Source organism: Giraffa tippelskirchi, chromosome 12 (genome assembly GCF_054371585.1).
Source record: "Giraffa tippelskirchi isolate mGirTip1 chromosome 12, T2T-mGirTip1v1.2.pri, whole genome shotgun sequence".
In the NCBI taxonomy this organism is placed as follows: Eukaryota; Metazoa; Chordata; class Mammalia; order Artiodactyla; family Giraffidae; genus Giraffa; species Giraffa tippelskirchi.
The window spans coordinates 149900006-149926749 of NC_137286.1; the positions used below are offsets into that span (position 1 = coordinate 149900006).

General features: G+C 53.0%; 1 protein-coding gene across 3 annotated transcripts in view; it reads right to left on the reverse strand.

The window, feature by feature from the left end:
• RASA3 (RAS p21 protein activator 3) overlaps nucleotides 1-7601 on the reverse strand; it is an 80002-nt gene extending 72401 nt beyond the window's left edge. For all 3 annotated transcript variants that reach the window (XM_081551598.1, XM_081551597.1, XM_081551601.1), the window contains exon 1: nucleotides 7465-7601. In XM_081551598.1, coding sequence (XP_081407724.1) covers nucleotides 7465-7519 — 55 coding nt within the window. In that variant the 5' untranslated portion in view covers nucleotides 7520-7601. The remainder of the gene's footprint in view (nucleotides 1-7464) is intronic.
• Nucleotides 7602-26744: the final 19143 nt, after the last annotated feature.

Sequence of the window (26744 nt, forward strand, 5' to 3'; positions counted from 1 at the left end):
TTGGCTTAAAACTCAACATTCAAAAAATTAAGATCATGGCATCCGGTCCCATTACTTCACGGCAAATAGATGGGGAAACCATGGAAACAGTGAGAGACTTTATTTTGGGGGGCTCCAAAATCACTGCAGATGGTGACTGCAGCCATAAAATTAAAATACGCTTGCTCCTTGGAAGAAAAGCTCTGACCAACCTAGACAGCATATTAAAAAGCAGAGACATTACTCTGCCAACAAAGGTCCGCCTAGTCAAAGCCATGGTTTTACCAGTAGTCATGTATGGATGTGAGAGTTGGACCATTAAGAAAACTGAGCAGCAAAGAATTGATGCTTTTGAAGTATGGTGTTGGAGAAGACTCTTGAGAGTCCTTTTGCCTGCAAGGAGATCAAACCAGTCCATCCTAAAGGAAATCAGTCCTGAATATTCATTGGAAGGGCTGATGCTGAAGCTGAAACTCCAATACTCTGGCCACCTGATGTGAAGAACTGACTCACTGGAAAGACCCTGATGCTGGGAAAGATTGAAAGTGGGAGGAGAAGGGGATGACAGAGGATGAGATGGTTAGACAGCATCATTGACTCGATGGACATGAGTTTGAGTATACTCTGGGAGTTGGTGATGGACAGGGAGGCCTGGTGTGCTGCCATCCATGGGGTCGCAAAGAGTCAGACATGACACAGCAACTGAACTGAACTGAACTGACTCCGCACACAGATCATACCCAACTGGATCCACTGTCAAGTTCAAAACAAAGCTCCGGACAAGGTTAATTGTCAGCATCCCTCCTTTAAATGTCCCTAAAATCCAGAAGCCCAGGCCCCTTCCTGGGATCCCACCAGCTCTGGAGAGCGGCCAAGGGGGAATCAGTCCCAGGAGAGGTTGGCGACCAGGCCCTGGTCCTGGTCCTGGTCCTGTGGAGGCAGCAGTGGGCACCAGCGGGCACCAAGCAAGCGGGACTGTCCCTGGAGCAGCGACGAGGCAGCAAGGCTAGCGGGGGAAAGCCCCGACTGACTGAGGCTCTAGACGCCGAGTCACCCTGGGTCCTTTGCAGCTACTTTGTTTACCTTCGGGTTCCATCCTGTTGGCAATGGGGCTAAGACAGCCACTTTTTACACTTTGGAAACCATTCAGATAACAGGAGCAGAAACTATGCAAAGAGGAAAACACAGGCCCCAGGAACACTCCTGGTCTGACTTAGGGGTGAAGGGCACAGTGTTCAGATTGAACCTGAGGGGGGTCCAGCCCCCCATAGCAGGCGGGCCTTGAGGTGGACACACAGCCTCACTGAAGGGGTCCTTGTGGGATACTGACCATCCCACTACGAGCTACAGGCTTGCTCAAAAACTAAAACGGACAAGGCCATATCCTAAGACAGACCTGGCCGGCCGGGACCCACCCTGTGCACAGAAACACACGAGTGTTTGCAGACACTCGGAGGGCTGGGGCCACCGCCTGGTCCCCATTCTCCTGTTTAGCCATCACATCCAGCAGAGAAGCGTCCTGGACACTGACGCTGAGCAGCTCTGAGCCCCCCAGCAGCGCCGTGCGGGGACACCCGTGGGTCCAGTCCCCGGCGTGAGCTGCGCGTGGAGTCAGGAGACTTGATCACAGAGCCTGCGATTACCCTGCAATCTGAATGTGTAAGCTGTCGAATTCCGGAAGCCGCCTCACACTTAGAGAAAAGCACAGGGTCCTTTGTGTGGACGGTGGGACTTTAAGCTCCCTGTCAACAGGGTTAGAGTTTCCTGATCACAGGGCTGCAGCCCAAGATGCCCACGTGTCCGCGTTCATTCGAGGCCCCCGCCTCACGCACCCTGTGCTGGATGGCCACCCACACTTATCCTGCCTGCGTGAGCGTCTGCAGTCTAGGAAATTGTCTTCCTGGGCCCTGGTATCCTCCGCAGAGCATTGTTCCCTTCACATTTTAAGTGGCTGTGATTTTTAACTCTTCGTTTAGCCATCTGTATACACAACAGTAATGGTCTTGCTTCTTCCAACAGATCTATTTTCTCCTCCTACAGAAGCGTCTCCACATTCCCCAGCTGGGGTCCAGCGGACAGACGTGCATTGGTTCATTTCCATGCGTGTCCATCTCCCTGCTCTTCTTGGGGAGCGGGCTCTTCACGCCACTGTCCTTCCAGTCACGCCTGTGGCTTCCTGCAGGTCACGTGGCCCGGCTGGGCTCCAGCTCATTTCTCTGAAAGCTACAGAACCCTCCTGGCTCTAGGGGTGCCATCGTGTAATCACCCCTTCAGCTGGCATTTCTCAGTCCTCTGAGCATTCCTGAGCATCACCAGCAGCTGGAACACAGAGCCCCATCCTGACAGTAGGGGGCAAAGGACAGGCACCCGGCAAGGACCCCACCTCCCCACCTCCCCTCCCTCTCCTGACTCAGCTGGAGCCCTAACCTGTTACAGGACTAACTGAACAAGCAGCTTCCAACTGCACCAGCTAACACCTCGTCATCAAGACCGGAGCACCACAGGCGCCTTTGTTCACACTGGCTCACTGAGCCGCACACAAAGGGCCTCAGGCGGCCCCGCTGTGCCTGGGGCCGCCCCTATTCTCCCTGCAACAGAGCAGGGTGAGGCTGAGCCCGTAAGCTGCAGTTAGCCAGCAACTGCCCAGGACTCCATCTCAGGCTGCCTGCCCTTCCTGAGCGACCAGAACCCAGCTGGACCCTCCTCCCTTGGAAGCAGGAGGGGTGCCTGCAGCCTCCACTTTCAGGTGAGACTTCCAAGCGTTGCTTCTCAGCTTCGCCGCTCCCACTCGGGTTGTTTCCATAGCGCAGTGCGCGATGCACTGACTCCCAAACGCCCTCAGGAGGGTGTGAGTGTGGACTCAAGCATGCACCTCGTTAGCTTGAGAGGAGAAGTCTGGACATTTTCTGCCAAGTGCCGACCCGTCCCCCAGGCCCTGCTCCCTGCGAGCTGGGCTCCGAGAGGGAAGCCGACTCGGTCCCTGCTCCTGTCCAGTCCCATCTGGACGAGTTCTGTGCCTCCATCTTTGTCCTAGTGCCGGCGCCCAGGGACATGACGCCTCGCACCCCGTCCTCACACAGGCCTCTCCCCTCCAGTGGGGACGGGTGGCCCTGCCGTCCGAGCTCACTACACAGCGAGGAGGCAGCGCAGAGCCCCCGCCAGCTGGCAGGCTTGGACGGGGGGGTGACTTCACCTCCCTCCCTTGACGGCGACAGCAACACCGTGGGCTTGTGAGAACCCCTGTAGGTGAAGCGAGAGAACATGCACCCCAGGGCCTGGGGTGTGCACCCCGCTCCACCCCACACGCCAGCACACGCTCCTTCCCGGGAAGCCCAGAGCCACAGGCTGGAGTTAGGACCAACCTCACTGCCCCAGGCAGAGCGAGCCTGCCCATTGGTCCTCAGGGGCCGAAAATAGCTTGAGAGCCTAGCTCGGTTAATAGAATATCCAGGTTAATTTTAGAATCGGAGAGCTCCGGAGAATATAAAACCCCCGACGCCAAGAACCGTGTGTGGCCAGCACAGCCCCTCCTCCCACTGTCTCTCTCTCTCTCTCTCACACACACACACACACACACACACACACACACACACACAGTGACATCACCCGTCATAGTCACAGACCGTGTCCTCCACTGAGCCCTGAGAAGCCCTTCTATTAAAAACCATTTCAACTTACAAGCCCTCATCTGAGCCTCGCAGACCCTGTGAAGGGCACACCACCACTTCCCAGGGTGGAAATCAGGTTGAAAATCACTCTCAGACCTGGAATCCTGAACTCTCAACCCCTGGGGTCCAGGGCTTCTTCGCCAGGCTGCCCAGGGTCCCTCCCCGCTCCCACCCGGCCCAAGGGGCCTCCTGCATCTGGGAGGATGCATTTGCCGGCGGGCAGGCCCACAGCCGGCCAAGGAGGCGTGGAGGTTCCCTGCACGCGTGCTGCACCCAGGCCACCCTCGCCCTTGGCGGTGACAGGGTCTCGGCTGATGGAGAAGGAACAGGGGCGGGTGCTCTGAGCACGGGGAGAAGGGGGCCACTTCTGGACCCAGAAAGGAAGGCCGCCCGTGGCCGCACTCGGGACTCATCACAGATCCCAGATGCCCTCAAACCCGACAGCAGTCCAACCACAGGCCGGGCTAAGGGGGCTTTTCTTATCCTCAAGTGCAAGGCCAGGATTTTCTGTTTCTTAGTTTGAGAGAAACCCCTGTGTATTGCTCGTAACTGAACACATTTATTGAGACGACACTTTTAAAAACAAGGAGTAACCGTCATGGAAAAGGGAAACACCACTGGACAGTAAAGCCGTGTCGCAAGCCTTAGAGCAGCGCCAGGTGCAAACGACAGCGCGGGGCGGGGGGCTCCCGCTAGGGGTCTGCACCCACCCCGCCCGCAGTCGCTTCCCTCCCGGGGCTAAAGCCCTGACTCACAGAAAGTCAGAAGAGCACACTTCCTCAAAGTAGCCTCATAGGAAGTATGCTCGGTCTTACTTGACATGAGACACTGCTGTTTCCAAAGATAGACCACGGGTAAGATAGCCAAGTGTGCAGAAGAACCATCCAAAATAACTGAGAGATTTAAGTGGGGAAAGACACAGGTTCTTTAAGACAAGGACTCGAAATACTTACAATAAAAATACCTTACTTTTTTCCAGCACTTTCTTATGTATTATCTCATTTGCAAAAGGTGGAAGGAAAAAGAAAGGGGAACAGGAAAAAAAGGAAGAGATTCTTCCCATTTTCCCCACCATTAGCCTATCAATGACCAAGTACCACCACACGTTCCAGACTAAGGACTACAACCCCACCCCGAAAAACTTCAGCCCCCCCAAAACATTCTGCCTTTTCTCTCAGCACTAGGAACAGTGATGCTGCTGATGGTATAACTGGAGGGAGAACTCCTCTGTTTCTGGGGGCGCGGGGGGGCGGTGGTGGTAGGGAAGCTCCCACAGGATGCTGCAGACAATGACTGCCGGCACTTTGCAAATGGAAAAATGAGGCCATGAAAGGGGGGGCGCTTGCCCTGCGTCTTCCAGCCGGCAGGCCACCAGCAGACACGGACATGCTGCCAGCCAGCCTCAAGACAGGGCTCAGTATAAATGGTCGATCGGCCAGGGTCTCCCGGAGCCAGGAGGCGGGTGTGCCTGTGCCGCCTGCGTAGGCGCCCCTCCTCCGGGTCAATGCTGGTGTCCCTCCTCATTGGCCTGCCTTCATGGCCCGGCACTCAGGCAAGTCAGAGTCAAGACTGGCCACAGCAGAGGAAGGAGGAAAGAAGTGGAAAGCTTGGGGCACCACCCACCAGGCCCTCCTACTCACAGTGGAACAAGACTAAGCCCCTTGACCAGCTCTCGCACTCCCTGTCTGGGGCCGGGCCCAGGTTTCAAGTCAGCAGTGTGGCCCAGACCGCCTCTTTGCTCCAGCACAGGAGGAGGCCCTACCTGTGCTTTGCGGAGGCCCTTGCCCCCTGCAAGCCCCAGCGACAAAGATGGGACAACCCCACATGGTGGGTGAAGACCCTCAAAGTCGGGAGAAGACAGGGGCTTCTGAGAGCTGGAACCATGTCCAGGGAGCAGGACCACTATGGACAGGCGTTTCTGCTGATCCTCTCTGCTGCAGTCCCCAAATATCAGGGAGGGGGTCTCCAAAGGCTCTAATAATACCCGTCCCCACGTCCCCACGCAGGGCTGAAGCAGCAGATGTTCAGTGGCTGCACTAATCCCCACTGAGCCGGGCGCTCCTCTCACTTGTTTAAAGCGACACACACAAAAGAGAGAAAGCCTAATCAAGCAGCATCTCCAAGCCCCTTCCCCGCTCGCCCAGCCCATCTGTGTGGGTCCAGAGCCTGCCCGAGGGCGTCCTGCCAGGCCAGCAGAGTTCCTCTCCCAGGCCTGTGGGGGCCTCCTTGCCCTCTGCTTCTCGGACTGGGCCATTCTGGAAAGAAATCAATTTTCTCCGCTTCCTGACATGAGTCCAGGCTGGCCGTGTGGGGCTCGAACTCCAAAGTCCCCAGACCCCCTCCTGCCTGCTGCACCCAGAAGCCTGGCACACCCCCGAGGCCATGCCCCACCCCTTCCTGTCCCCTGAATAAGGAAGCAGCTCAAGGCCTCTGGTGTGAGCCCCCCTCATGCTCACTGGACCCTGAGAGGCACTTTCCCTGCCTCACTTCAGGTGGAGAGCCGTGCTGACCCTCTGGGCAGAAAGTGGCAGCAGATTCCAACCCAGTAAACAAGAGAAACCCTCTCCAGGCAAGCTTCTCAGGGCTGAAGTGCGGCCACATCCTAGCTGCAGCGCTTCTGAGCCAAATATCAACAGCGTCTCAGCGATGATCCATAAACCAAAATAAAGCAGACAGGAAACAACACGCTGATTTGGGGTGGCTGGAATTCCTAAGCAGCATCAGATGTCATCAACAACTGACGCTCCAGCAGTCACTGGGGGCCTGGCTTGGTTCCCAGAGGCCCTTTTTCACATGGGAACGTGGAGGACCCGGGGGTTCAGTGAGCAAGAAGGACCCTGAGATGGCAACTCGCCCCGGCCTTAGAAGCCCTCTCCAGCGGGAGCTGTCCTCTCAGCCGGCACATCAATGGCAGTGACTGGTAACGGTCCATCCAGGCACCGGTCTTGTTTTGGGGGAACTTGTACATCACCCTTCCCACTCAGAACTGGGAAAAAGCAAGTCTCTCTACATAAACCCAGGAAGTCCAGACACAGCCTCCCAGCCCCTCCCCCAGCTCCTGGGTCCAGTGAGAACGGCGGGCGGCTCTGGGGACACGACCTGAATGGCAGGCCCTGGTGGCCAAGAGCTCCCTCCGCCAGTTCTCAATGGAAGGGGGAGGGGGTGGCTGTCCTGGCGCCCTGCCCTGAGAGCGCCCTGGGCCAGAGAGCCGGCACACAGTCACAGGCAGACACACACACAGACACAGCCCCCTACACAGCGGCCCGCACACCCAGGCTCGGTCAGCCACCCGCTCGGCCCCTCGCCCCGGAGGGAAGGTGCACGAGCTCCCACGTCCCCAGCAATGGCAGTGTCTGGGTGCCGCACTCAGCGAGGCGCGGAACCCCAAGCTGGGTGTTTCTGGCACCTAAAATTCTCGCATCCGGAGAGCCCCTGTGCGCGCGCTCGTGCACACGCAGATACGCAGTCCCTGGGGACCAGACCCAGGTCCGGCGGAGCGCCTCCCCCTGCTGCAGTCGACCCTGCCTCCGGGGACTAGGGGACGCCAGCGGCGGGGAGCTGCGTCCCCCAGGGCCACAGGCCCCCTCGGCCCAGCCCGTCCTCGGGGAAGGCGGGGAGAGGGCCGCCGCTGGGCGTCTCTGGTGCTGGGAAGGGGGCCGCGGCGAGGCTCTCCCGGGGTGAGGAGGGGCCGCAACCGGGGAGCGCGTATCGCCGGGAGGCGCCAGGGCTGTGGACCCCAGCGAAGGGGTCGGGGACCGGGGGCGCCGCCGCGAGCTCCCCGAAGACTCCGCCGCCCCGCCTGCTCCTGGGAGCTCACCGATCTTGATCTTCACGCTCTGGAAGACCCGGAGCCCCTCTTCCTCCACCGCCATGCTGGGTCCGCCGGGATCCGCGAGCCGAGCCCCGCGGAGCAGCCGGAGCCCGAGCGGCAGCGCAGTCCCCGCGCTCCGGGCCAGACCCCCGCGCCCGCGCGCCCGCTGCGCTCCGCCTCCGGCCCCGCCCACACGCCGCCCATTGGCCGGGGGCGCGGGCGGGGGGGCAGGGAGGCCACGCCCCCTGCCCCGGTCGCCCAGAGCCCGCCGCTGGGCAGAGGCGTCACCGTCCGGCCAACCGCGCGATCCCAGCCGCCCATTGGCTGAGGGCGAGGAGGCGAGGCGGGGCGGCTCCGCCCACATCCCAGGCCCGAGAGGCCGGTTCTGTATCCGCGAAGCATCCCAGGGACCGCACCGGACTCCTGGCCCGGCAGAGAGGAACCGGCCGGGGGTGCGGGGTACAGGCCGGCGGCGGGAGCAGGACTGGGGTGCGGCGGGAAAGCAGCCGGGAGAGGGGGCGACCGGGATGGTTGCTGCAGGAGAACCAGGCCGAGCAGCCGGGTGTGCGGGGGGCGGCGAGTGTTGCTGGGTGTGAGGACCAGGCGGGGGCGCGGGAGGCAAGACACATGCACAGGGATTTAAGAAACGCAAACCTAAAAATGGAAAAGGGAACGAATTCCCCGGCCCGACTCAGCCCCCTCAGAGTAGGCGCTGCAGGCGACCTGGGATCTGGAGGAGCGCGCAGTCCTGGTGAGACCAAATCCCTCCAGCTGCCAATATGCCCGTCGCCGGGCCTCGGGCCACCCTGGCTCCTAGCTTCTCGCAGGCCAAGCGCACTCCTGTCGGCCATCCCTGCCCCCAGGCTACCATCCTCAGCGCGCTTTCTGTGTCTACTGACTTCACATCCTCTTCCCCTCCGCTGGCTTCAGAGCGCCCTGCGCCACCCAAGCACACACACACCCCAGAATAATAAAGAGAGAGGCCTGTTCTCTTCCTTATTTTTCCTCACTTCCTTAAAGAAATGGTAACGTATGTGTTGAGAAAAGTTAATGACCCTCTTTACCCAGACTACTTGAGCCTCCTTCCCGGTCCTCAGTCATCTCCTGGAGTTTATCTTCTCCAGACCTTCACAGGAGGTGTTTATGGGGTTTAACAGGAAGGTTAGGGCAGCAGCCCCTCCTTGGTCCAACCCCCAGGGAGAGCTGCTGCATCCTACTCCAAACCTCGGGGGCTCCTGGAGTAAGCCAGCCTTCCTTTGATCTGACCTGGGAGGGCTTTGTCTCCATCTGGGGACCTGGAAAGCACTCCCAGCTCCCAAGTTTCTCAGAGGATCTGTTTGAGCCCTGATTGCAGATGCCTTGTTGACCAGCTGCTCCCCAGTCCAGTCTTCCTTCCCTCACTCCCTCTCAGGACTCCCCTTCTGAGAACACTTTCAAAAAAGGCCTGCACACTCCGATCTCTGCTTCGGAGTCTGTTTCCAGAAAAACCAGCATAAGACAGTTGGGGCCAGGATTGTTCTAGGAGTGGCCTCTGTGATGGGGTTTGAGAGTTGGGAGCCCCCTACCCGCCAGTGACTGCAGCCGAGCTGAGCATGGGGGGAACAGTGCTGTGCAGTGTCTCAGGCACTCAAGAGGTTTGGAAAAGCAGGAATCACTTGGGCTTTGGAACCAGAGGGTTCTTGCTAAGGGTGAGGCAATGAGAAGATCACCCATTTAAGGAAAATGTGACAAAAGGTTTCTTTGTCACCATATAACTCTCCTACAGCCAGAGAACCAAAAAGCTGTGGATCAGAGTGAGGGCTTAATCACAAAAGTCTCAGTGCTCCAGGGCCGCCCGTAGGCTCAACCCAAGGAAGGTTGCTGTGACCCAGAGATTTGGGGGAGTGTCATCTGGATTAGTGCACTCAGAACCTTGAATCCCAGCCTTCCTAAATCTTTTGCACTTGAGGAGGTGTGCCCCTTCCCCAGTCACAGGCGAATGCACCCTCTGGGCTTGGAGATGATTGTGGGAGGTGCCTGTGCTCTGCGTCCATCTCCACTCCCCGGCACGGCAGCATCTCCCAGCTGGGAAAGCGCTGGATCTGCAAACGTGGGAAGCATGCTGGAGGGACCGGGGGGGGAGCAAAATCAGGAGCAGAGCCAAAGAACGCTGGACCCAGGAGAGGACTGCCATCACTGGGGACCAGGGTAGAGTCCCCTGACACAGCGTCACTGAACCATGATACAGGATTCAGCACCCTGGCCAGGACCCCAGACCCCTCATAGGGCCTTTGCGAACGTGTAAAAAGCAGCATTCCCGTGAAGTGAAATGGGAATGCCCAATGGTTGTGGCAGACAGCTGAGAGCAGCATGCCAGTGCTCAGAGATGTGAAACAGGAGAGGAAATAAGCTCCAGGAGCCCAGTAAACCTCCTCACTGTCTAGGAAAGCCCAGGAGACACTCCATTTCCAAATGCAATGAAGAACTTGCTGGCTGTGCAGGACTGGGTAGAGGGTGGAGACGTCGTTACAGGGAGCACTTGGCTCCCTAATAGCAGTGAGCGTGACGAGGTGATGACATGATAGAGGCCAGATGGTGACGTTTAACTTCAGAAGTAAGTGGGAGTAGTTACTGTGCAGCAAGACTGAAGTGGCAGCCCTGATGTGCTGAGCTGGAGAAGCTACAGTGATGGTCAGTCGAACATGGCATCAGGGGCCGGACAGAAGCCAGCCAGCAGAACTACTCAGTTCACGCAATCAAAGAAAGTTGAAGACAGGGCTCAGGGGCCCAAGAAATTTGCTTCGATAAAATGTCACAGCCCCTTACCCAGTTTCTAGGCATGAGCCAGTTCTCATCCCAGGGACTGCCGATTGGAGGGGAGGAGACTACATCCCCCTGGGACCTCCCCCAGGGGGGCCTGTGGCCGTTTGCGCAGGTGATCCCATCTGGAGAGGGAAACGCCCCACCGTCTGAAGAGCTGCTGAGCTGGGTTCTGGGTTGAGGATCATCGGGCCCCTGTTAGAGCGAAACCTGTGAGGTCCGGGAAACATGGAGCCTGGGGCCGGGAGCAGCTCGCAGTGAGCCCCCGGCGACCGTTTCCCCGCACTGCAGGCGCGGGGCTGGTGGGGACGTTTGTGACAGTTGTCAGAGCGCCCACCTTGGTTCCTTGTTATGCGGGTTAAGAGCCATCCCAGCGAGGAAGGCCAAGATGGAAGATCAAAAATGATGACACATCCTGGAGGGAACACAGAGGTCAAGACCTCCTAAAGCCCTGATGGAGCATTTAATTCCCAGTCCCATGTCTGAAGTCAGGCAGGTTCTGGAGAATGACATTGAACCAGCAAAGTCTCTACCACACGGTCACCCCACATGGTTGCAGCTGCCATGCCAGGGGTGGTGCAGAGCCAGATCTCTGAACTGTGGTGCGTGGCCACAGGGCTGGGGGTGCCCTCTTCTGACCCCAAACAAGGGGGAGAATCAGAAGCAGCTTATATCACATGGCATAGACTCTAGCACACCCCTGGAATGTCTCTGTAGCCTCAGGCTTTCCTACTCTCTGTTGTAACACAGCCCAAAGAGATCTGGACCGGCTGCAGAGCATTGGTTTGTTTTGCCATATTGATGACATCAGTTTAATCAGATCAGAGGAGCAAGAAGTTGGCAGTTCATCAGAGGGTCTGAGAAGATATGTGTGCTCTGAGACACATGTGCTCAGAGGATCAGAAATAAATTTATGGAGATGCAGGGGTTCCCACATCAGTGGGGCCAGATGTTGTTTAGCACCTCACTTTCCATCCAAGAAGCACGGAGATGCATACAGCATCCTTTCTTGACTCCTTCTCTGAGAAGACTCACCCCCATAGACCATGCAAGTACCATGCCTGCTCAGATCTGTGTTCTGCTCAAAGGGATTGATCCTTCTTTCCAAAACTAAAATCTGTTCTCTTATACCTGTGATTGTAAGAGACAAGAAGACACAGAGGGATCAAAGGGAAAAGTGACAACTCGCGGAAAACAGCTGTGTTCTCTTTTGTTTATAACTACTGTTGCCGTGCTCTCTCTTCCATAGAACCCTCTGCTGCACCAAAATATTCATTGAGAAGCACCAATCTATCAGCAAATGGGTATTCATGTATGGCTAAAATAGCATTGCGAATCTTCCCTGTAGCTCAGATGGTAAAGAATCTGCCTGCAAGGCAGGAGACCTGGGTTTGATCAGGACCCTGGTTGGGTCAGGAAGATCCTCTGGAGAAGGGAATGGCTACTCACTCCAGTATTCTTGCCTGGAGAATCCCATGGACAGAGGAGTCTGGCGGGCCACAGTCCATGGGGTCACGAAGAGTCAGACATGACTGAGTGACTAACTAACACACACAAAAAATAGCATAATGTATTTATTTTCGTATCTGCTCAATCTACTTTCAAAGGATTTGAAGTGACATAAAATAAATGACCAGTATACAATGTATAATTAAAAGGGTATCAAAAATGTATTGAAGGAAGAAATTACTGTTTCTAACTTGTGTCGTGAAAGCAGCCACTGCAGGGAGCACAGAGCTCAGCTCTGAGTTTCCTGACAGTCAAGGGGAAAAGGGAAAGATGGAACACACTATCGCATATGCGCACTGTTACCTAATGAAAGGAAGTGTGTGCATTTTTCAGAAAAGACAACATTTTGGAGGAATTTTTAAGGTCATTTTTTCATAAGGGATATTCAGTGAGTCAGGGAGGGCCTCTCCGTCTCTAACAGTGGGTTTGCTGCTCTGCTCATAACGGAGTCTGGACACAGTAAAAGCTCAACGGGTGCTTGTTGAATGACTGTAATAGTTCCTTCTTCTGTCACATAAAAAAAAACTGGGAACAGAATTTGTTGTTCAGTTGCTCAGTCATGTCCGACTCTTTGCAACCCCATGAACTGCAGCACACCAGGCTGCACTGTCCTTCACCATCTCCCAGAGCTTGCTGAAACTCTTGTCCATTAAGTTGCTGATGCCATCCAACCATCTCATCCTCTGTCGTCCCCTTCTTCTCCCACCTTCAATCTTTCCCAGCATCAGGGTCTTTTCTAATGAGTCAGCTCTTCACATCAGGTGCCCAACATCTTGGAGCTTCAACTTCAGCATCAGTCCTTCCAATGAATATTCAGGATTGATTTCCTTTAGGATTGCCTGGTTTGATCTCCTTACAGTCCAAGTGACTCTCAAGAGTCTTCTCCAACACCACAGTTCAAAAGCATCAATTTTTTGGTGCTCAGCCCTCTTTATGGTCCAACTCTCACATCCATACATGACTATTGGAAAAACCATAGCTTTGACTAGACGGATCTTTGTTGGTGAAGTAATGTCTCTGCTTTTTAATATGCTGTCTAGATTGGTCATAGCTTTTCTTCCAAGGAGCAGTTCAGTTCAGTCACTCAGTCATGTCCGACTCTTTGCAATCCCACGGACTGCAGCACACCAGACCTCCCTGTCCTTCACCAACTCCTGGAGCTTACTCAAACTCATGTCCATCAAGTCGGTGGTGCCATCCAACCATCTCATCCTCTGCTGTCCCCTTCTCCTCCTGCCTTCAATCTTTCCCAGCATCAGGGTCTTTTCCAATGAGTTAGTTCTTCACATCAGGTGGCCAAGGTATTAGAGTTTCAGCTTCAGCATCAGTCCTTCCAATGAATATTCAGGACTGATTTCCTTTGGGATGGACTGGTTGGATCTCCTTGCAGTCCAAGGGACTCTCAAGAGTCTTCTCCAACACCACAGTTCAAAAGCATCTACTCTTTGGTGCTCAGCCTTCTTATAGTCCAGCTTACAGTCTAACACTCACATTCATACATGACTACTGGAAAAACCAGAGCTTTGACTAGGCGGACCTTTGTTAGCAAAGTAATGTCTCTGCTTTTAAATGTGCTGTCTAGGTTGGTCATAGTTTTTCTTCCAAGGAGCAAGCGTATTTTAATTTCATGGCTGCAGTCACCATCTGCAGTGATTTTGGAGCCCAAGAAAGTAAAGTCTGTCACTGTTTCCATGGTTTCTCCATCTATTTGCCATAAAGTGATGGGACCCGATGCCATGATCTTTGTTTTCTGAATGTTGAGCTTTAAGTCAGCTTTTTTACTCTCCTCTTTCACTTTCATCAAGAGGCTCTTTAGTTCCTCTTTGCTTTCTGCCATAAGGGTGGTGTCATCTGCATATCTGAGGTTATTGATGTTTCTCCTAGCCAGCTTGATTCCAGCTTGTGCTTCATGCAGACTGCCATTTTGCATGATGAACTCTGCATAGAAGTTAAATAAGCAGGGTGACAATATACAGCCTTGATATACTCCTTTCCCAATTTGGAATCAGTTCATTGTTCTATGTCCAGTTCCAACTGTTGCTTCTTGACCTGCATACAGATTTCTCAGGAGGCAGGTCAGGTGGTTTGCTATTCCCACCTCTTGAAGAATTTTCCACAGTTTGTTGTGATCCACACAGTCAAAGGCTTTAGTGTAATCAATAAAGCAGAAGTAGATGTTTTCCTGGGATTCTCTTTCTTTTTCTATGATCCAACAGATATTGGCAATTTGATCTCTGGTTCCTTTGCCTTTTCTAAATCCAGCTTGAACATCTGGAAGTAGTCAGTTCACATCCTGTTGAAGCCTGGCTTGGAGAATTTTGAGCATTACTTTGCTAGCGTGTGAAATGAGTGCAATTGTGCAGTAGTCAGAACATTTTTGGCATTGCCTGTCTTTGGGATTGGAATGAAAACTGACCTTTTCCAGTCCTGTGGCCACTGGTGAGCTTTCTAAATTTCATAATGTTCAGCCTAGTTCTCTGGTAGTTTACTCAGGCTCTTAGGAGTCAAAGGAGGTGTCTCTGGGGCCCTGATAGGTGCAAGAGAGAGCATTCGGAGAATCCAGAGAAAAGAAGAATAACACCCTTGAATAATCTTCCTCCAGTATTGGTTGTTTGCCCCACACCGAGGAGAACAGCCTCAAGCAAAGGTGTCTGCACTGAGCTTCCCGCCAGATGCTCAAAGCCCAGGTGTTCTGAGCTGCTGCTGGAGAGGAGGCCCGGCTCGGCGGCCTGCGAGGAGGCCAGGGCCCGGCCGCTGCCTGCCCGGGAGCTGCTCCTGGGAAGGGGGCCCACGCTGCCTCCCCTCCTGGCAGCTCGTTGCAGGGTCCAGTGCCCAGTAAGCCACAGCACCTCTGAGAAGCTGGGAAAAGCCGCCGATCAGCTCCGTCCCTCTCTTCTCCCTCCGCAGTGAGCGGGAGGCCTCGCTTTGAGACTAAGACATAAGACGGAAGCGGCCAATCCCTGTGGGGAGACAGCTGCCCTGGAGCCGCCTTGGTGGGCAGCTGTGGGAAACATTGCCTGCTGTGTAAAACCAGCGAGATTTAGGGATCACCGGGGTAGCCCAGGCCTGGACCAGCCTCATGAACAAAAACCCCAACAGTTTATGTGGGATGCCGTTGATCAATATCAATGCACCTGTCAATTTGAGTAACAGTAAAGTGTAAGTGCAAGTATCTAATAAATTTACTTGTTATGTAGACTTAGGTAATGCTGTGATTGCTTATTATGAAGAATATTTGCTCAAAATATCTATGTTTTTATCATAAAATGTTTAACTTGTTATTTTTTTTACCTAATTTGCCAAATATCAAGAGATTCTTTGAGGACACCCCTGAAAGTAGCCGCTAACTAGACCCCAAGCCTGGACTTCTTAGCTATGGCAGGAGGGTATGCATTTTTTTTCTTCTAAAATCTTCATCAAAGCATCCCAGAAGAAGCTAAAAGGAGAGGTGTGGGTACCTGGCACAGACCACTTGGGGTGGAGACTTGCTGTCGATGTTTCCTCACAATGGAATCATAGTTCAGGCTGCAAAGAAGAGATCCCAGGAGCTCTGGAAACCCCTGCCTGTGACCACAGACTCTTCCTGTGTAGAGAGCTGGGCTGCAGAGATCCAGCAGTAAAGCAGCCTCAGCCCAAACTGCTCTGTAGGTTGTTAACAATCGAGCAAAACAGATTTTATCAAGGGTCAGAAGGAGCTTTTGTGAAACACTGGATTGGAAGGCGCAACATCGTAGTAAAGAAATGTGAAAGGAGCAAGGTGGGCACCTGCGTGCCCCTTATATTTCCTTCAAGGTTTTCTTATTATTTATAGGCAGTCTTGCACAGTGCTGTGCAGTTTTGCATGAATATTTACTGTTTAGAGATTCCTTTACTGGGCACAGGGCACGTGTCCGGAGGCTGCAGATCCCGCGGGAAGAGCGGGAAGTTATGGTATACCCATTGTCTCAGGCAGGCGGCTGCCTGCTGCCTTGGGCACCCCTCGGGCAGGCTCAGCCTGGAGAGGTGGGGGAAGCAAGCAGAGGAGATGACCCTGGAAGTGGACATGGCCTCGAAGCTGTGGACACAGTGGCGTCACTTAGTGAAGACTGGAAGCCCATTTCCGAGGTTGTTCTGGCTCTGTGGCTGGCCCGGCCAGGACTGCCTCTCCCCCCTCACAGAGGCCATCACTCCCAACTTCAAGGCCACAGGCGGCACAGAAGGGAGGGGACGGTGGCCACCGGCCAGACTGTGCATCCCACGGAGGCAGGGAGACCAGGTGGGGTCAGGAGCAAGCGTGGCATCTGGGAGCATGAATGCAAGTCCATCACCTTTGTGTGTGACCGTGCGGGGCAGACGCTGCTTTTATTAACACGTGGCCCTGACACCCACCTCAGTTACCTTCTATCCCTCCCAAATGGTTTGATGTGAACAGAACTCTTCTCCCCTCATTATCTCTAAGTTTCTTGGTCTGTGAAAATGGGCCAACAATGCCCTCCCAGAGAGAGGCTCTGAGGACCACGAGTTGTTTTGCTGGCATTCGGTGCTCAGGCCAATTCAGTGGTTTCAGGGCCAGGGTGGGGCACCTTCCTCTCACCCCCTCCGCCTCCCCCCAGCACCTGGGAGACACCTGCTCTCCCACAGCATCTGCACCAGACCTGGGAGACCTGGGGAAGGCAGTCAGCCGCTCCGCCCTGGGACCTCGGGTCACGGCCCCTGCAGGTACCCACCTCCTAGGAGTCAGCTCTCCCTGCCGCTGCCTCCTAGGATAAGCTTGTATCATTGCAGAGGAAGGCCTCACACTCACCCCAGAGCCTCCCCTGGAGGAAGAAATCTTCAGAAGACAGGACGCTCGCAAAACCACACTGTTCACTGACACCCAAACCAGAGACAACCTCCACCCATCCTTCCGCGGGTGGATCTTAAACCGACACAGCTTAGCAGCAAAAAGGAGCAGATGGCTGACCTGGTGCCAGAATCGGGTGACCGTGAGGAGGAGGACCTGCCACGCTCACCTCACGAGGCCACTCACACAACTTAGAAACAAGAAACTGTAGAAACGGAAAAACGACTGTGGTCGTCAGCGGCCGGGGAAGGGGCGACGGGGCTGTGCACGTGACAAGGCAGCAGGAGGGACCTGCACGGCCCTGGACCTGGTCACCAGCGAGCCCCCAACTGCCCAGAGGTCCCTGAAGTCCCTGCCTTCACTGTCCGTACCCCCCGCCCCCCACCCTGCCATAGAGCAGAGCAGCTTCCCAAGGCAGAAGGAGGGAGAGGCTGCAGGAGGAGCCGGGGACTGGCAGGGCCTTTGGGCTGAAGCTCCAGGTTTGGGGGCTGGGGAGGCAGGAAGCCACACTGCTCCCAGCTGGTCTGGTCCCATAATTCCATCTTACTTGGTGGAAAGAACTCAGAACACAATGTATGTGGCTGCTGGATCGAAGAGCTAGGAGACTGGAGGCCAGAGCAGCGGGAACAGCACCTCACACGGGGCCTGAGACGACGGGCCCCCCCGGCCCGGGGTCTGCACGGTGCGGCGGTGATGAGTCAGCTTCCAGGGTGTCGCTCTCGCTGCCAAGTGAGGGTTAGGTGTTTATTCAGGGGGATCTCAGTGACCGTGCTCTACTTCACCCCCAATCCCTAACAGGTAAAGTAGAAATTTACCTTTTAAAAGTGCCTCCTCACTGCCGTATGACCCAGCAATCCCACTGCTGGGCATACACACCGAGGAAACCAGAACTGAAACAGACGCGTGTACCCCAGTGCTCATCGCAGCACTGTTTACTATAGCCAGGACATGGAAGCAACCTAGATGTCCATCAGCAGACGAGTGGATAAGGAAGCTGTGGTACATATACACAATGGAATATTACTCAGCCATTAAAAAAATACATTTGAATCGGTTCTATTGAGATGGATGAAACTGGAGCCCATTATACAGAGTGAAGTAAGCCAGAAAGAAAAACACCAATACAGTATACTAATGCATATATATGGAATTTGAAAGACGGTAACGATAACCCTATATGTGAGACAGAATAAGAGACACAGATACACAGAACAGTCTTATGGACTCTGAGGGAGAAGGTGAGGGTGGGACGTTCTGGGAGAATAGCATTGAAACATGTATATTATCATATGTGAAACAGAACACCATTCCAGGTTCGATGCATGAGACAAATGCTCAGGGCTGGGGCAATGGGATGACCCAGAGGGATGGGATGGGGAGGGAGGTGGGAGGGGGGTTCAGGATGGGGAATACATGTAAACCCATGGCTGATTCATGTCAATGTATGGCAAAAACCACTACAATATTGTAAAGTAATTAGCCCCCAACTAAAATAAATAAAACAAATAAATAAATAAAAGTGCCTCTTCTTAGACTCACGTGTTCATTTTACAGCTAATGTCCCAGTGGAAGCGGGCCAGGCACAACCCCAGGAGTCAGCTCGCCCAGCACCATCAGTGCCTGTCAGGCGTCCTGAAGCTCACCCACTGCTGTATCTGAACCGTGTGTGCTACACCTGATGATGGGTGGGGGTGGGGGCTGAGACCCAGGGGTGGTCGAATCTGTCCAGCCTCCAGAGCGAATCCATGCTCTTGCCGGAGGATTCTCAGCCGGAGCCGGTGACTCACTCACCGCCAGTCACTTCCTTCCTGCTCCTGGAGGAGGCCTTCCCACAAGAAGGCAAGAATCATTGCCGCCAACTCCCCACAGCCCGCACAGCCTGTGACCAGGTCTCTTGCTGGACATGTGGCCTGTGCCCTGGTCCGATCTCCCCTGACACACACGTTACTCGGCCCAGAGGGAATTTAAAAGGCAGATTAACAAGAGAAATAAGATCTGCGGCATCATCATCTTTGTTGTAACTGAAGATGTTTCTGATGTGGCCGTTGTTCTGACTCTCCAGGACCCAGGAGTTGAGGTTTGCTGGGCCCCGTCAGGCGTCCACGTGGGAGACGGCCGGCAGGACTTCTGGGCCGCCAGGCAGGCCGGCTCGCCTTGTCGCCTTGTCGGAGGGTTTCCCCGAATTCCTTTCTAGCCCTCAGTGCTGAGTTTACAAAGGCAGCAGAGGAGTCCCAGGGACAGAAGCACACACAGATCTAATTTCTTTAACTCTTAAGTGGGGTTAAGGCAAAGAGTTGAGAAAAGGAGGCAGATACAACTGCTCCAGCTCATGATGAGAATCTAACCTTGACCCGGATACAACTGCTCCAGCTGGTGATGAGAATCTAGCCTTGACCCACTGTTTCTTGGCTTTAGCCTCAGCTGCCAGGTATGCGTTAACTTCACGTGTGTGTCAGTCTCCCCATAAAATAATCAGAAATACAAAAACAAAAAAAAAGATGGCTGCAGGGAATTTCGAAATTCTTGTTTGAAAGGACTGTGTTTTGTTCTTCTTTTTGGAAGGGATCTTGTACTTTTGTTTCATCTTTGTTTTCACAGTTTTTTGTTCTCTAAACTGAATGCCAGCATCTGCTCTATATATAGATAGACATCATTGTGTAATCACCAGCATGAGGCTCTCTCAAGACGGACTCAGATATTCAGAGGCTTTTGTACTGACAAGTTTTTACAAACTCCCGGCTTGTGCATAACCCCCTTGACGGCTTTTTCTCTCTGAGCCTTTCAGAGCCGGTCAGCAGAGCCCAGCTCAGCCCAGAACGTCAAGCATCGCCAGCCACGTCTGCCTCCTCAGTACCGTGCTGAAATGCTCGATCCCTGGTTAGGTCACCAGGCTGTCTATTTACAACTCAGAAGGCCGATGTCATTGCTGATGCCGAAGCTAACTTTTCTCCCAGAATCTTCCGTGCACACCCGTCACTGAGTTTCTCAACCGCGTCCCTACTGTGGCCCCAGTGGGCTGCTGGGGCCCACCAAGTTTCCTCTGCCGGCCGTGGCAGGGCCACAGGTTCAGGGCTCAGTTCCTGCTCAGGGTACCTACCCCACAACTGTGTCCTCTGCGGCCATGGCAGGCGGTGCCACGCCAAGACAGCAGACAACCACATGTAGACATCAGTCTCCAGAATCACCGTGACGGGGGCGACCTCTCAGGTTACAGAAACAACCTACACTAGACATTTTTTATTTTAAGCCAACTGTGAAGCAATGGGAATAGTACAAAAATTTATAGAGCTATTATCTTTGTCTAACTTCCTCCTTAGGAAATAAAAAAGTGATTGCATCTTTGGTCACACACATTGCTAAATCATCTTACTTTCTTTTCTGCCATAGATTTTTACCAGAATTGGGCAACATTGCCACGTCACCTACAAAGGACAGTAAGAGCTAAGACATGTTTAAGTGAACAGGGGCTGAAATTCAGAATATCATCCTTTATTCTTTTTCCTTAGAAGTCTGTGCTTACCAGCCTCAGTGTGACTAGAGCCGAAAGAGTGTTCTTTTTTATCACACACGACGATGCTGAAGTGCTTAATAACGCCAGTTATACGTTTCTCTTTATCACTGCTGATGGCGTGATTGATCGCGCGTACGTTGCAAGTAGAGAAGCCTGATTCAGCAGCTAAGTCAACTGCTGGGTTTACTCAGATTTCTGACGGGGTGATTAGCATGTGCCACCTGCTGGAAACATTGGCAATGTCCCCAAGTGACAAGGACACCTGGAACGTGGCCTGGAGCCATCGGGCAAACCCAGGAGCCTGAGTCTCAGCACTTGTGGGGATGAGGGTTGGTGGTCAGACCACAGGTCCTCCGCTGACTGGACTTCCTCCAGATCTTCCCCAGCCCCTGGGATCTGGAGGTTCCTCTGATAAACTCAAGCCTCTCTGGGCCCCCACCAGACGAGCCTGGGCCTCAGCCCCTCCCAGAGCCAGTTCATAACCATCAGCACGACCTGAGGGGCCAGGTAAAAGCAGCTGCTGGATCCATCCTGAGGTTCTGACTCAGCAGGTCCAAGGCAGGCCCAGAGTTGGCCTTACCTCTGATCCCGAAGGATGCTTCACTGTTGTTTCTGGAAAAGAGTAACCAGCAGCCCCAGTCTGCCCTAGACAAAGGGAGTTCTTAGGACATGGGACTTCAGTTAAAACTGGAGTGTCCAGGGAAGCCTGTGATGGCATCTGCGACCCCGATCAAAGCCCGCCGCCCGCCAGCAGTGGGGTTCTATCACTGGCATGTGGTGTGTCCCTGGAAGACATCCTCCTGAGGTATAAATACACCAGCAAGATCACAAAACAAGCCTCAACACCTCATCTGGATTTGTTTACAAGAAGTTTTCTCTTATAAAGAAGAATTTTGAAAGAAGTAACCATTCAAATAGGGGGAAAAAACTTTCAGCCATTGTGCATCTAAAGACGAATTTTATACACCTCACTTCTTTAGGTCTCAGCTCTGCACTTTATAAAGTGTTATGTTCTTTTCTAATGTCCGTACGTAGATTCATTTCCACATCTTCATTTTATGCATGAAGCAGCTTTAGCTACATCTACTAACTTTTTAGCAAAATCTCTCTGTCGGTTATATAGCAACCATCAAACAAACATCTTGCGGCTTAAAGTGGCACCGCTGTCTGGTTCTGGGGTTGGTGGGCAGTTCTCCTGGTGGCAGGACGGGTGGTCGGCAGGGGTGGCCACTTTTCCTCACATTCGATCAGTTGTTCTCATGGCAGCAAACCAGCCTCGTTAACTCAGCACCAAGGGGTTTCCCACAGCATGCGCAGCAAACTCCAGGATCTGTGCACATTTCAAGCCTCTGCTTGTATCCCAGTGGTCAAACCAATTTACATGACCAAGCCTAGAAGCAGCGTGGAAACGGACCTTTGACCCTTTGTCTCAGGCAGACAAAGGATTGTGGATTATTTGCTACAATCTGTGTTTCTCTTAACAAAAACTTCATTTCTGAATTGTCTTTCAAAGCAACTTGTGAGAAAGGAAAAGACTTACTACCAGGACACTAACCGGCCAAGCGCTAACAGGGAGAGCTCTAATCCACAGAGTGCTAATCAGCCTGCCACTAACCAGCAGAGCACTAACTAGCAGAGTGCTAACTGGCATGCCACTAACCAGCAGAGCGCTAACTAGCAGAGTGCTAACTGGCATGCCACTAACCAGCAGAGTGCTAACCAGCAGAGTGCTAACTAGCTGAGTGCTAACCAGTAGACCAGTAACCAGCAGAATGCTAACTCACAGAGCGCTAACTAGCAGAGTGCTAACCGGCAGACCACTAACCAGCAGAACGTTAATTCACAGAGCGCTAACTGGCAGAGCGCTAACCAGCAGAACGCTAACTCACAGAGCGCTAACTGGCCGAGCTCTAACAGGGAGCGCTCTAATCAACAGAGTGCTAACCGGCATACCACTAACCAGCAGAGCGCTAACTAGCTGAGTGCTAACCAGTAGACCAGTAACCAGCAGAATGCTAACTCACAGAGCGCTAACTAGCAGAGTGCTAACCAGCAGAGCGCTAACTAGCAGAGTGCTAACCAGCAGACCACTAACCAGCAGAACGCTAACCAGCAGAGTGCTAACCAGCAGAGCGCTAACCGGCAGAGCGCTCCCCCAAGTCCACGCTGACAGGCAGGCCCGGTTCCAGGTCCTCAGGCCGATTAGCCAGGCCCCCAGCACAACCCCAACTCTAGGGTCCACGGACACCCTCTGGGCAAACAGAAATAGCGGTCGCCTGTAAGCACCCTGTGAGCCGGAACCCCGGTCCCCCCATCAGCAGGGGGATGTCGGAGCTGGGAGGCGCACAGGGCTGTCCGGGTGCTCTGATGAGGAAGGTTCAGGCCGAGGCTGGACCGGCCCGTGGACACGCCAGGGCTGTAGCTGCCACGGCAGCTCCTGTAACAACTGAAGGCACCGTCGCCTCTGGGGAGGGCTGAGTCCTCGTCACTCGCTCTGTTTAAGATCACGATTCCTGATTCCTGCGGTCGGCATTAAAACTGTTCCAGAGGGAGGAGGTGTGGCTGGCTCTGAAGACGCCTGGAAACCCGCGAGGATGGGCTCCTCCGCAGCCCCCCACACAGCTCCTGGCGCTGTTTCCTCGTGCTTCTCGGGGTCATGAATCTTTTCACTGTTTGAAGGCCAGGGCATTTCTTTTGCTGTGAAATGTCTGTTTATCACTATTGCTCACTTTTCTGTTGGGTCTGTGGTCTTTTGTATTGACTTGTTGGTACCTTCATTTATTAAAGAAATGACTCTCTCACTTAGATTATAGTATGTAAATACTTCTGGGTTTGGTTATTTTGTCTTTGGCTTGTGTTTTGTTAAAGATATAGTTTATTTTTCTGTAATAAAATTTATTGATAGATTTATTTTTTTAATATAGTTTTTAATCAGCTAATCCAAAGACCTTTATTTGATTTTTGAGCACTTTTATTTTAAAATTGTTTTCATTAGGGCTCAGATCCCACATATCATTGGAAGATGCTCCAATGGGGTGCTATGCTGTGCTATTTTATTTTTACAATTATTTTTATTAACTTTTGTCTTCTGAAGTTCTGTATCATACTGTAGAAAGAACTTTCCCTCTCACATTATTTTTAAACTCATTCTTATTTTCACTTACTACTTTCATGCCTTCTTTGTCTCCAGTTAAATTTTGATTTGTTTTGAATTTATTTTGATTAAGATAAAAGATGTGGACTGAAGCTAATTCTTCAGATGGCTCTTTAGTTTTCTCAGACCTCGTGTGGCTAATCCTTCCCCTGATTATCTGAAATGGCATTTTTATCAGTAGATTCCTGTGTAAACTTTTTTTTCTAGGTTTTCTAATCCGTCCGTTGATCTGTTCGTGGACCAGCACTACGCCACCACCACGAGTCTTTTTCCTCAGGTATTTTTGTGGCTATCTTTGCTGCTTTACCTTCTCTAGTCAAAAAGGACACGCAGCCTGTGTGCGTCTTCCCTTCAGGGCCGTTTGCCTGGCGTGGCTCTGCGGGCTCTCCCACCTCACACGCTCTGACTCCCTCTGCTGTGGGCCGGCTCCTGTGATTCAGCCCAACAGTCTTTCTTTTAGACAGTGAGGTGAACTTATTTAAGGACAGTGGGTTGCTGGTCACACTCCCACTGTCCTCAGCCTCGTGGGCTCAGCCCCTGAGCCACTCAGGAAGTTTCCCTATCAAGCGCTCGTGGTCGCTCATCCTTCTTTCTGTCTCTCTGAAACCCTGGTATTCAGACACTTCGCTCTCGAGTTGACCACGGACCACCCCCAGCTCTTCTCAGGGGTCCCCCCATCTCTACGTTTGAGCTCCATCCTGGCCGGCAGCTCTTCACAGGATTTAAGTTCAGTAAGCCCGTATTTTAATTTCTTTCCTGGTCTCTGCTTGTTAGAAGATAGCATTCTGTTCTTACACGATGGATATGCACTATTTTCTGAAGTGTTTCTGAGGACAGTAATTCGACGTTTAATTTTCTATTTTTTTATGTAGCTGTCTGCTCCGAGGTCATGTCAGCTCGTCTCTGTGAGGATGCTTTGCAGCGTGAATGACAATCATCTGGGTTCACTAATAAGCCAGATCCCTAAACTCAAGTGTAAAGAGAAGAAACAGTATCTACCGGCCATGTTCTCTACTTTCCTGCATGATTCACCTCAGTGTTGCTCCACTGAATTGGTAAGAATTGTGCTGACTCATTGCCCAATTCACTGACATCTTTTAAAATTAGGCTTCACAGCAAATTACTATCCCATGCTCAAGGGCAAAACATCACATCCTGTGAGTTAGTTATTAGCTTTAACATTTAGGATTCCAGCCATGGATTGCTTTGCTTTTCATAGTTTCTCTGAGTTTCAGGATGTTTTCTTCACATGAAAACACAAAATCAAATATTAAATGTGTCCAGGTAGAGTTGATCTGGTTGAGTGTGGAAGGCTCTTGGGGTCCTGCCGTCCCAGCCTCACACCCTCTGGTGACCCAGCCCCCTGGAGACGTCCACCCAGCAGGGAACACAGGAGCAGGGAGGGCTTTGCAGAGGAGGAGGGGGTACAAGCAGCAGCAGGTCCTGAAGGAGGTATGACTGGACGTTGGCTGAGGGGGTCCTCAATCGAAAAGAAAAGAGGTTAAAGTTATGAAGAGAAGACCACTCGTGTCTTCCCAAGGCCTTGGGTGCAGCGGAGGCTTTGGACGTCAGGTTTTTCGGCTTTAGGGCAAGTCTGCATTTCTCCTGCAGAGAGGCCACGGGGAGAGAGGCGGGCGGGGCAGAAGGGAGGTGAGGTCAGGGTGGGACAGAATCTTCGGGTTTGGCAACGAACAAAGATGTCAGAAATTTTAATCGGTGAGGTCTCCACAAAGACTCGAGGTCAGAAACCTGACTGAAAGGGCCCCAGAAGCTCACACAGCAAAGGACACCACTTGTGGGAGCTGGTGAACCTGCGAAGGAGGGAAGACACTGCAGCTCCCACCAGCCTGGCCCTGCCCGCCCCTCCGCAGTGACGCCGCAGAACGCCGCAGAGGGAACCCGCTTCGCCCCCACCCCACGACCTCAAGGCAGGCAGCAGCTCACCTTCAGCTGAAGACCCGGTCAAACCTGCTGCCCCGTGTGTCCTTGACATCAAGATACCTACTGCGATGTCTGCAGAAGGTAGGTTATTTCACCAACGCATGGCAGACGCTGAGGCCCAGGCAGAGGGAAACATCCCTGACCCCGGGTCAGAGCCCCGGGCCCAGCTCTGTCTCCGCTGCAGCCTGGCCCCGCCCTGTGAGGCTGAAACACGTGCTATTGCTACCCACTGGGTCTGGGGCTGTTTTCACAGCATCGCTTCCATTTTTAAAAGTTAAGTAGCTCAAGAGCGCCTCTGGACCCAGCACAAGGTGACTCTAAGACACTTTCTGACATTTATGTTCAATTCTGTCCTGGAAGAAACAAGCTTCAAGAACTTATCTGCTTATTTTAGTGAAGTGAGGATGGTAGGGCAGGGTCTAAAAACAGAGAGACCACACACATAACTATTTACGCTAACTTTGCCAGCAAGAAGGCCCCACCTGCCCGCCATCCCCGCACACAGGGCAGAGACGTGACTTCTGCCTGGTCACCCAACAGCATGCAAGGCCAGCCGCCTCCACAGTGAGGGTCATACAGGCACAGGGATGGGGCAGTGACTGCCCCCCAGACCGCCTTCCCACACGGAGGCTGGGACCCTGCGTTATAGCGCATTTACAGTCTCTGCACCCCACGTGAATATGGCAGGTGACCTGCCCCTAGAGGACACATCGCCCCACTGGCAGGAAAACTAGGAACGTGGGAAGTCATCACTTGTGTTCAAAACTTTTCTCTTCTTCTGGGTTAATTCCCTAAGAATATCTCCAGAGCAGGATTAAGAGACAGAAGTGAACCTTCTCAGGACTAACATCCCTGAAAAGTGATTGCATAACTGAGGCTACAGATAACCCCACCATCACTAATTACTGGCAACTAAAACTCCTTGTTTTCAAAACACTTAACAAATATATCAGAGGTATCCTAAAAGCACACTCACCGGCTGCAGGAACACCCTGTCTTGTTCTTGACCTTGGAGCTCATCCAGATACAGGTGATTCCCAGTCGTCCCTCTGCTTAATCCTCAGCTCAGTCCCCACACTGCATCATTATCTGTATGATCGTGGTTCTTTGAAACTTGTGGAGACTTTTTATGGCTCAGCATATGGTCAAATTTTGCCAGTTTTGTAAATGTTCCTCATGTGTTGAAAATTTTGTGGTTTCCTGTTCCCTGAAGATATTTCCAATTTCATCTTTTTTTCCATTTAAAACACAGGGAGCACTGTTGTCCTCTGATCGTCTCATGATTTCAGTAGCTGTTGTCTCTGGGAGTCAGTTCTGAGGTTTCTACTGGTTCTACTCATGTCGACTCACTTTGCAAGACACTCACGCCCTGAAGACACTGGGCAGGTTTGGGGCCTTGGATGGAGACTATCACTTTTTCTTGGCATCTTGGGATGTCTCCAACCACGGCTGTTTCAGCCAGTCCCGTGGAGTGAGAGTGTTTGGCTGCCCAGGCACAGGAGCTGGGGGCAGGGACTCCCTACTCTGCTCCTGCCCTGCAGGAGCCTGGA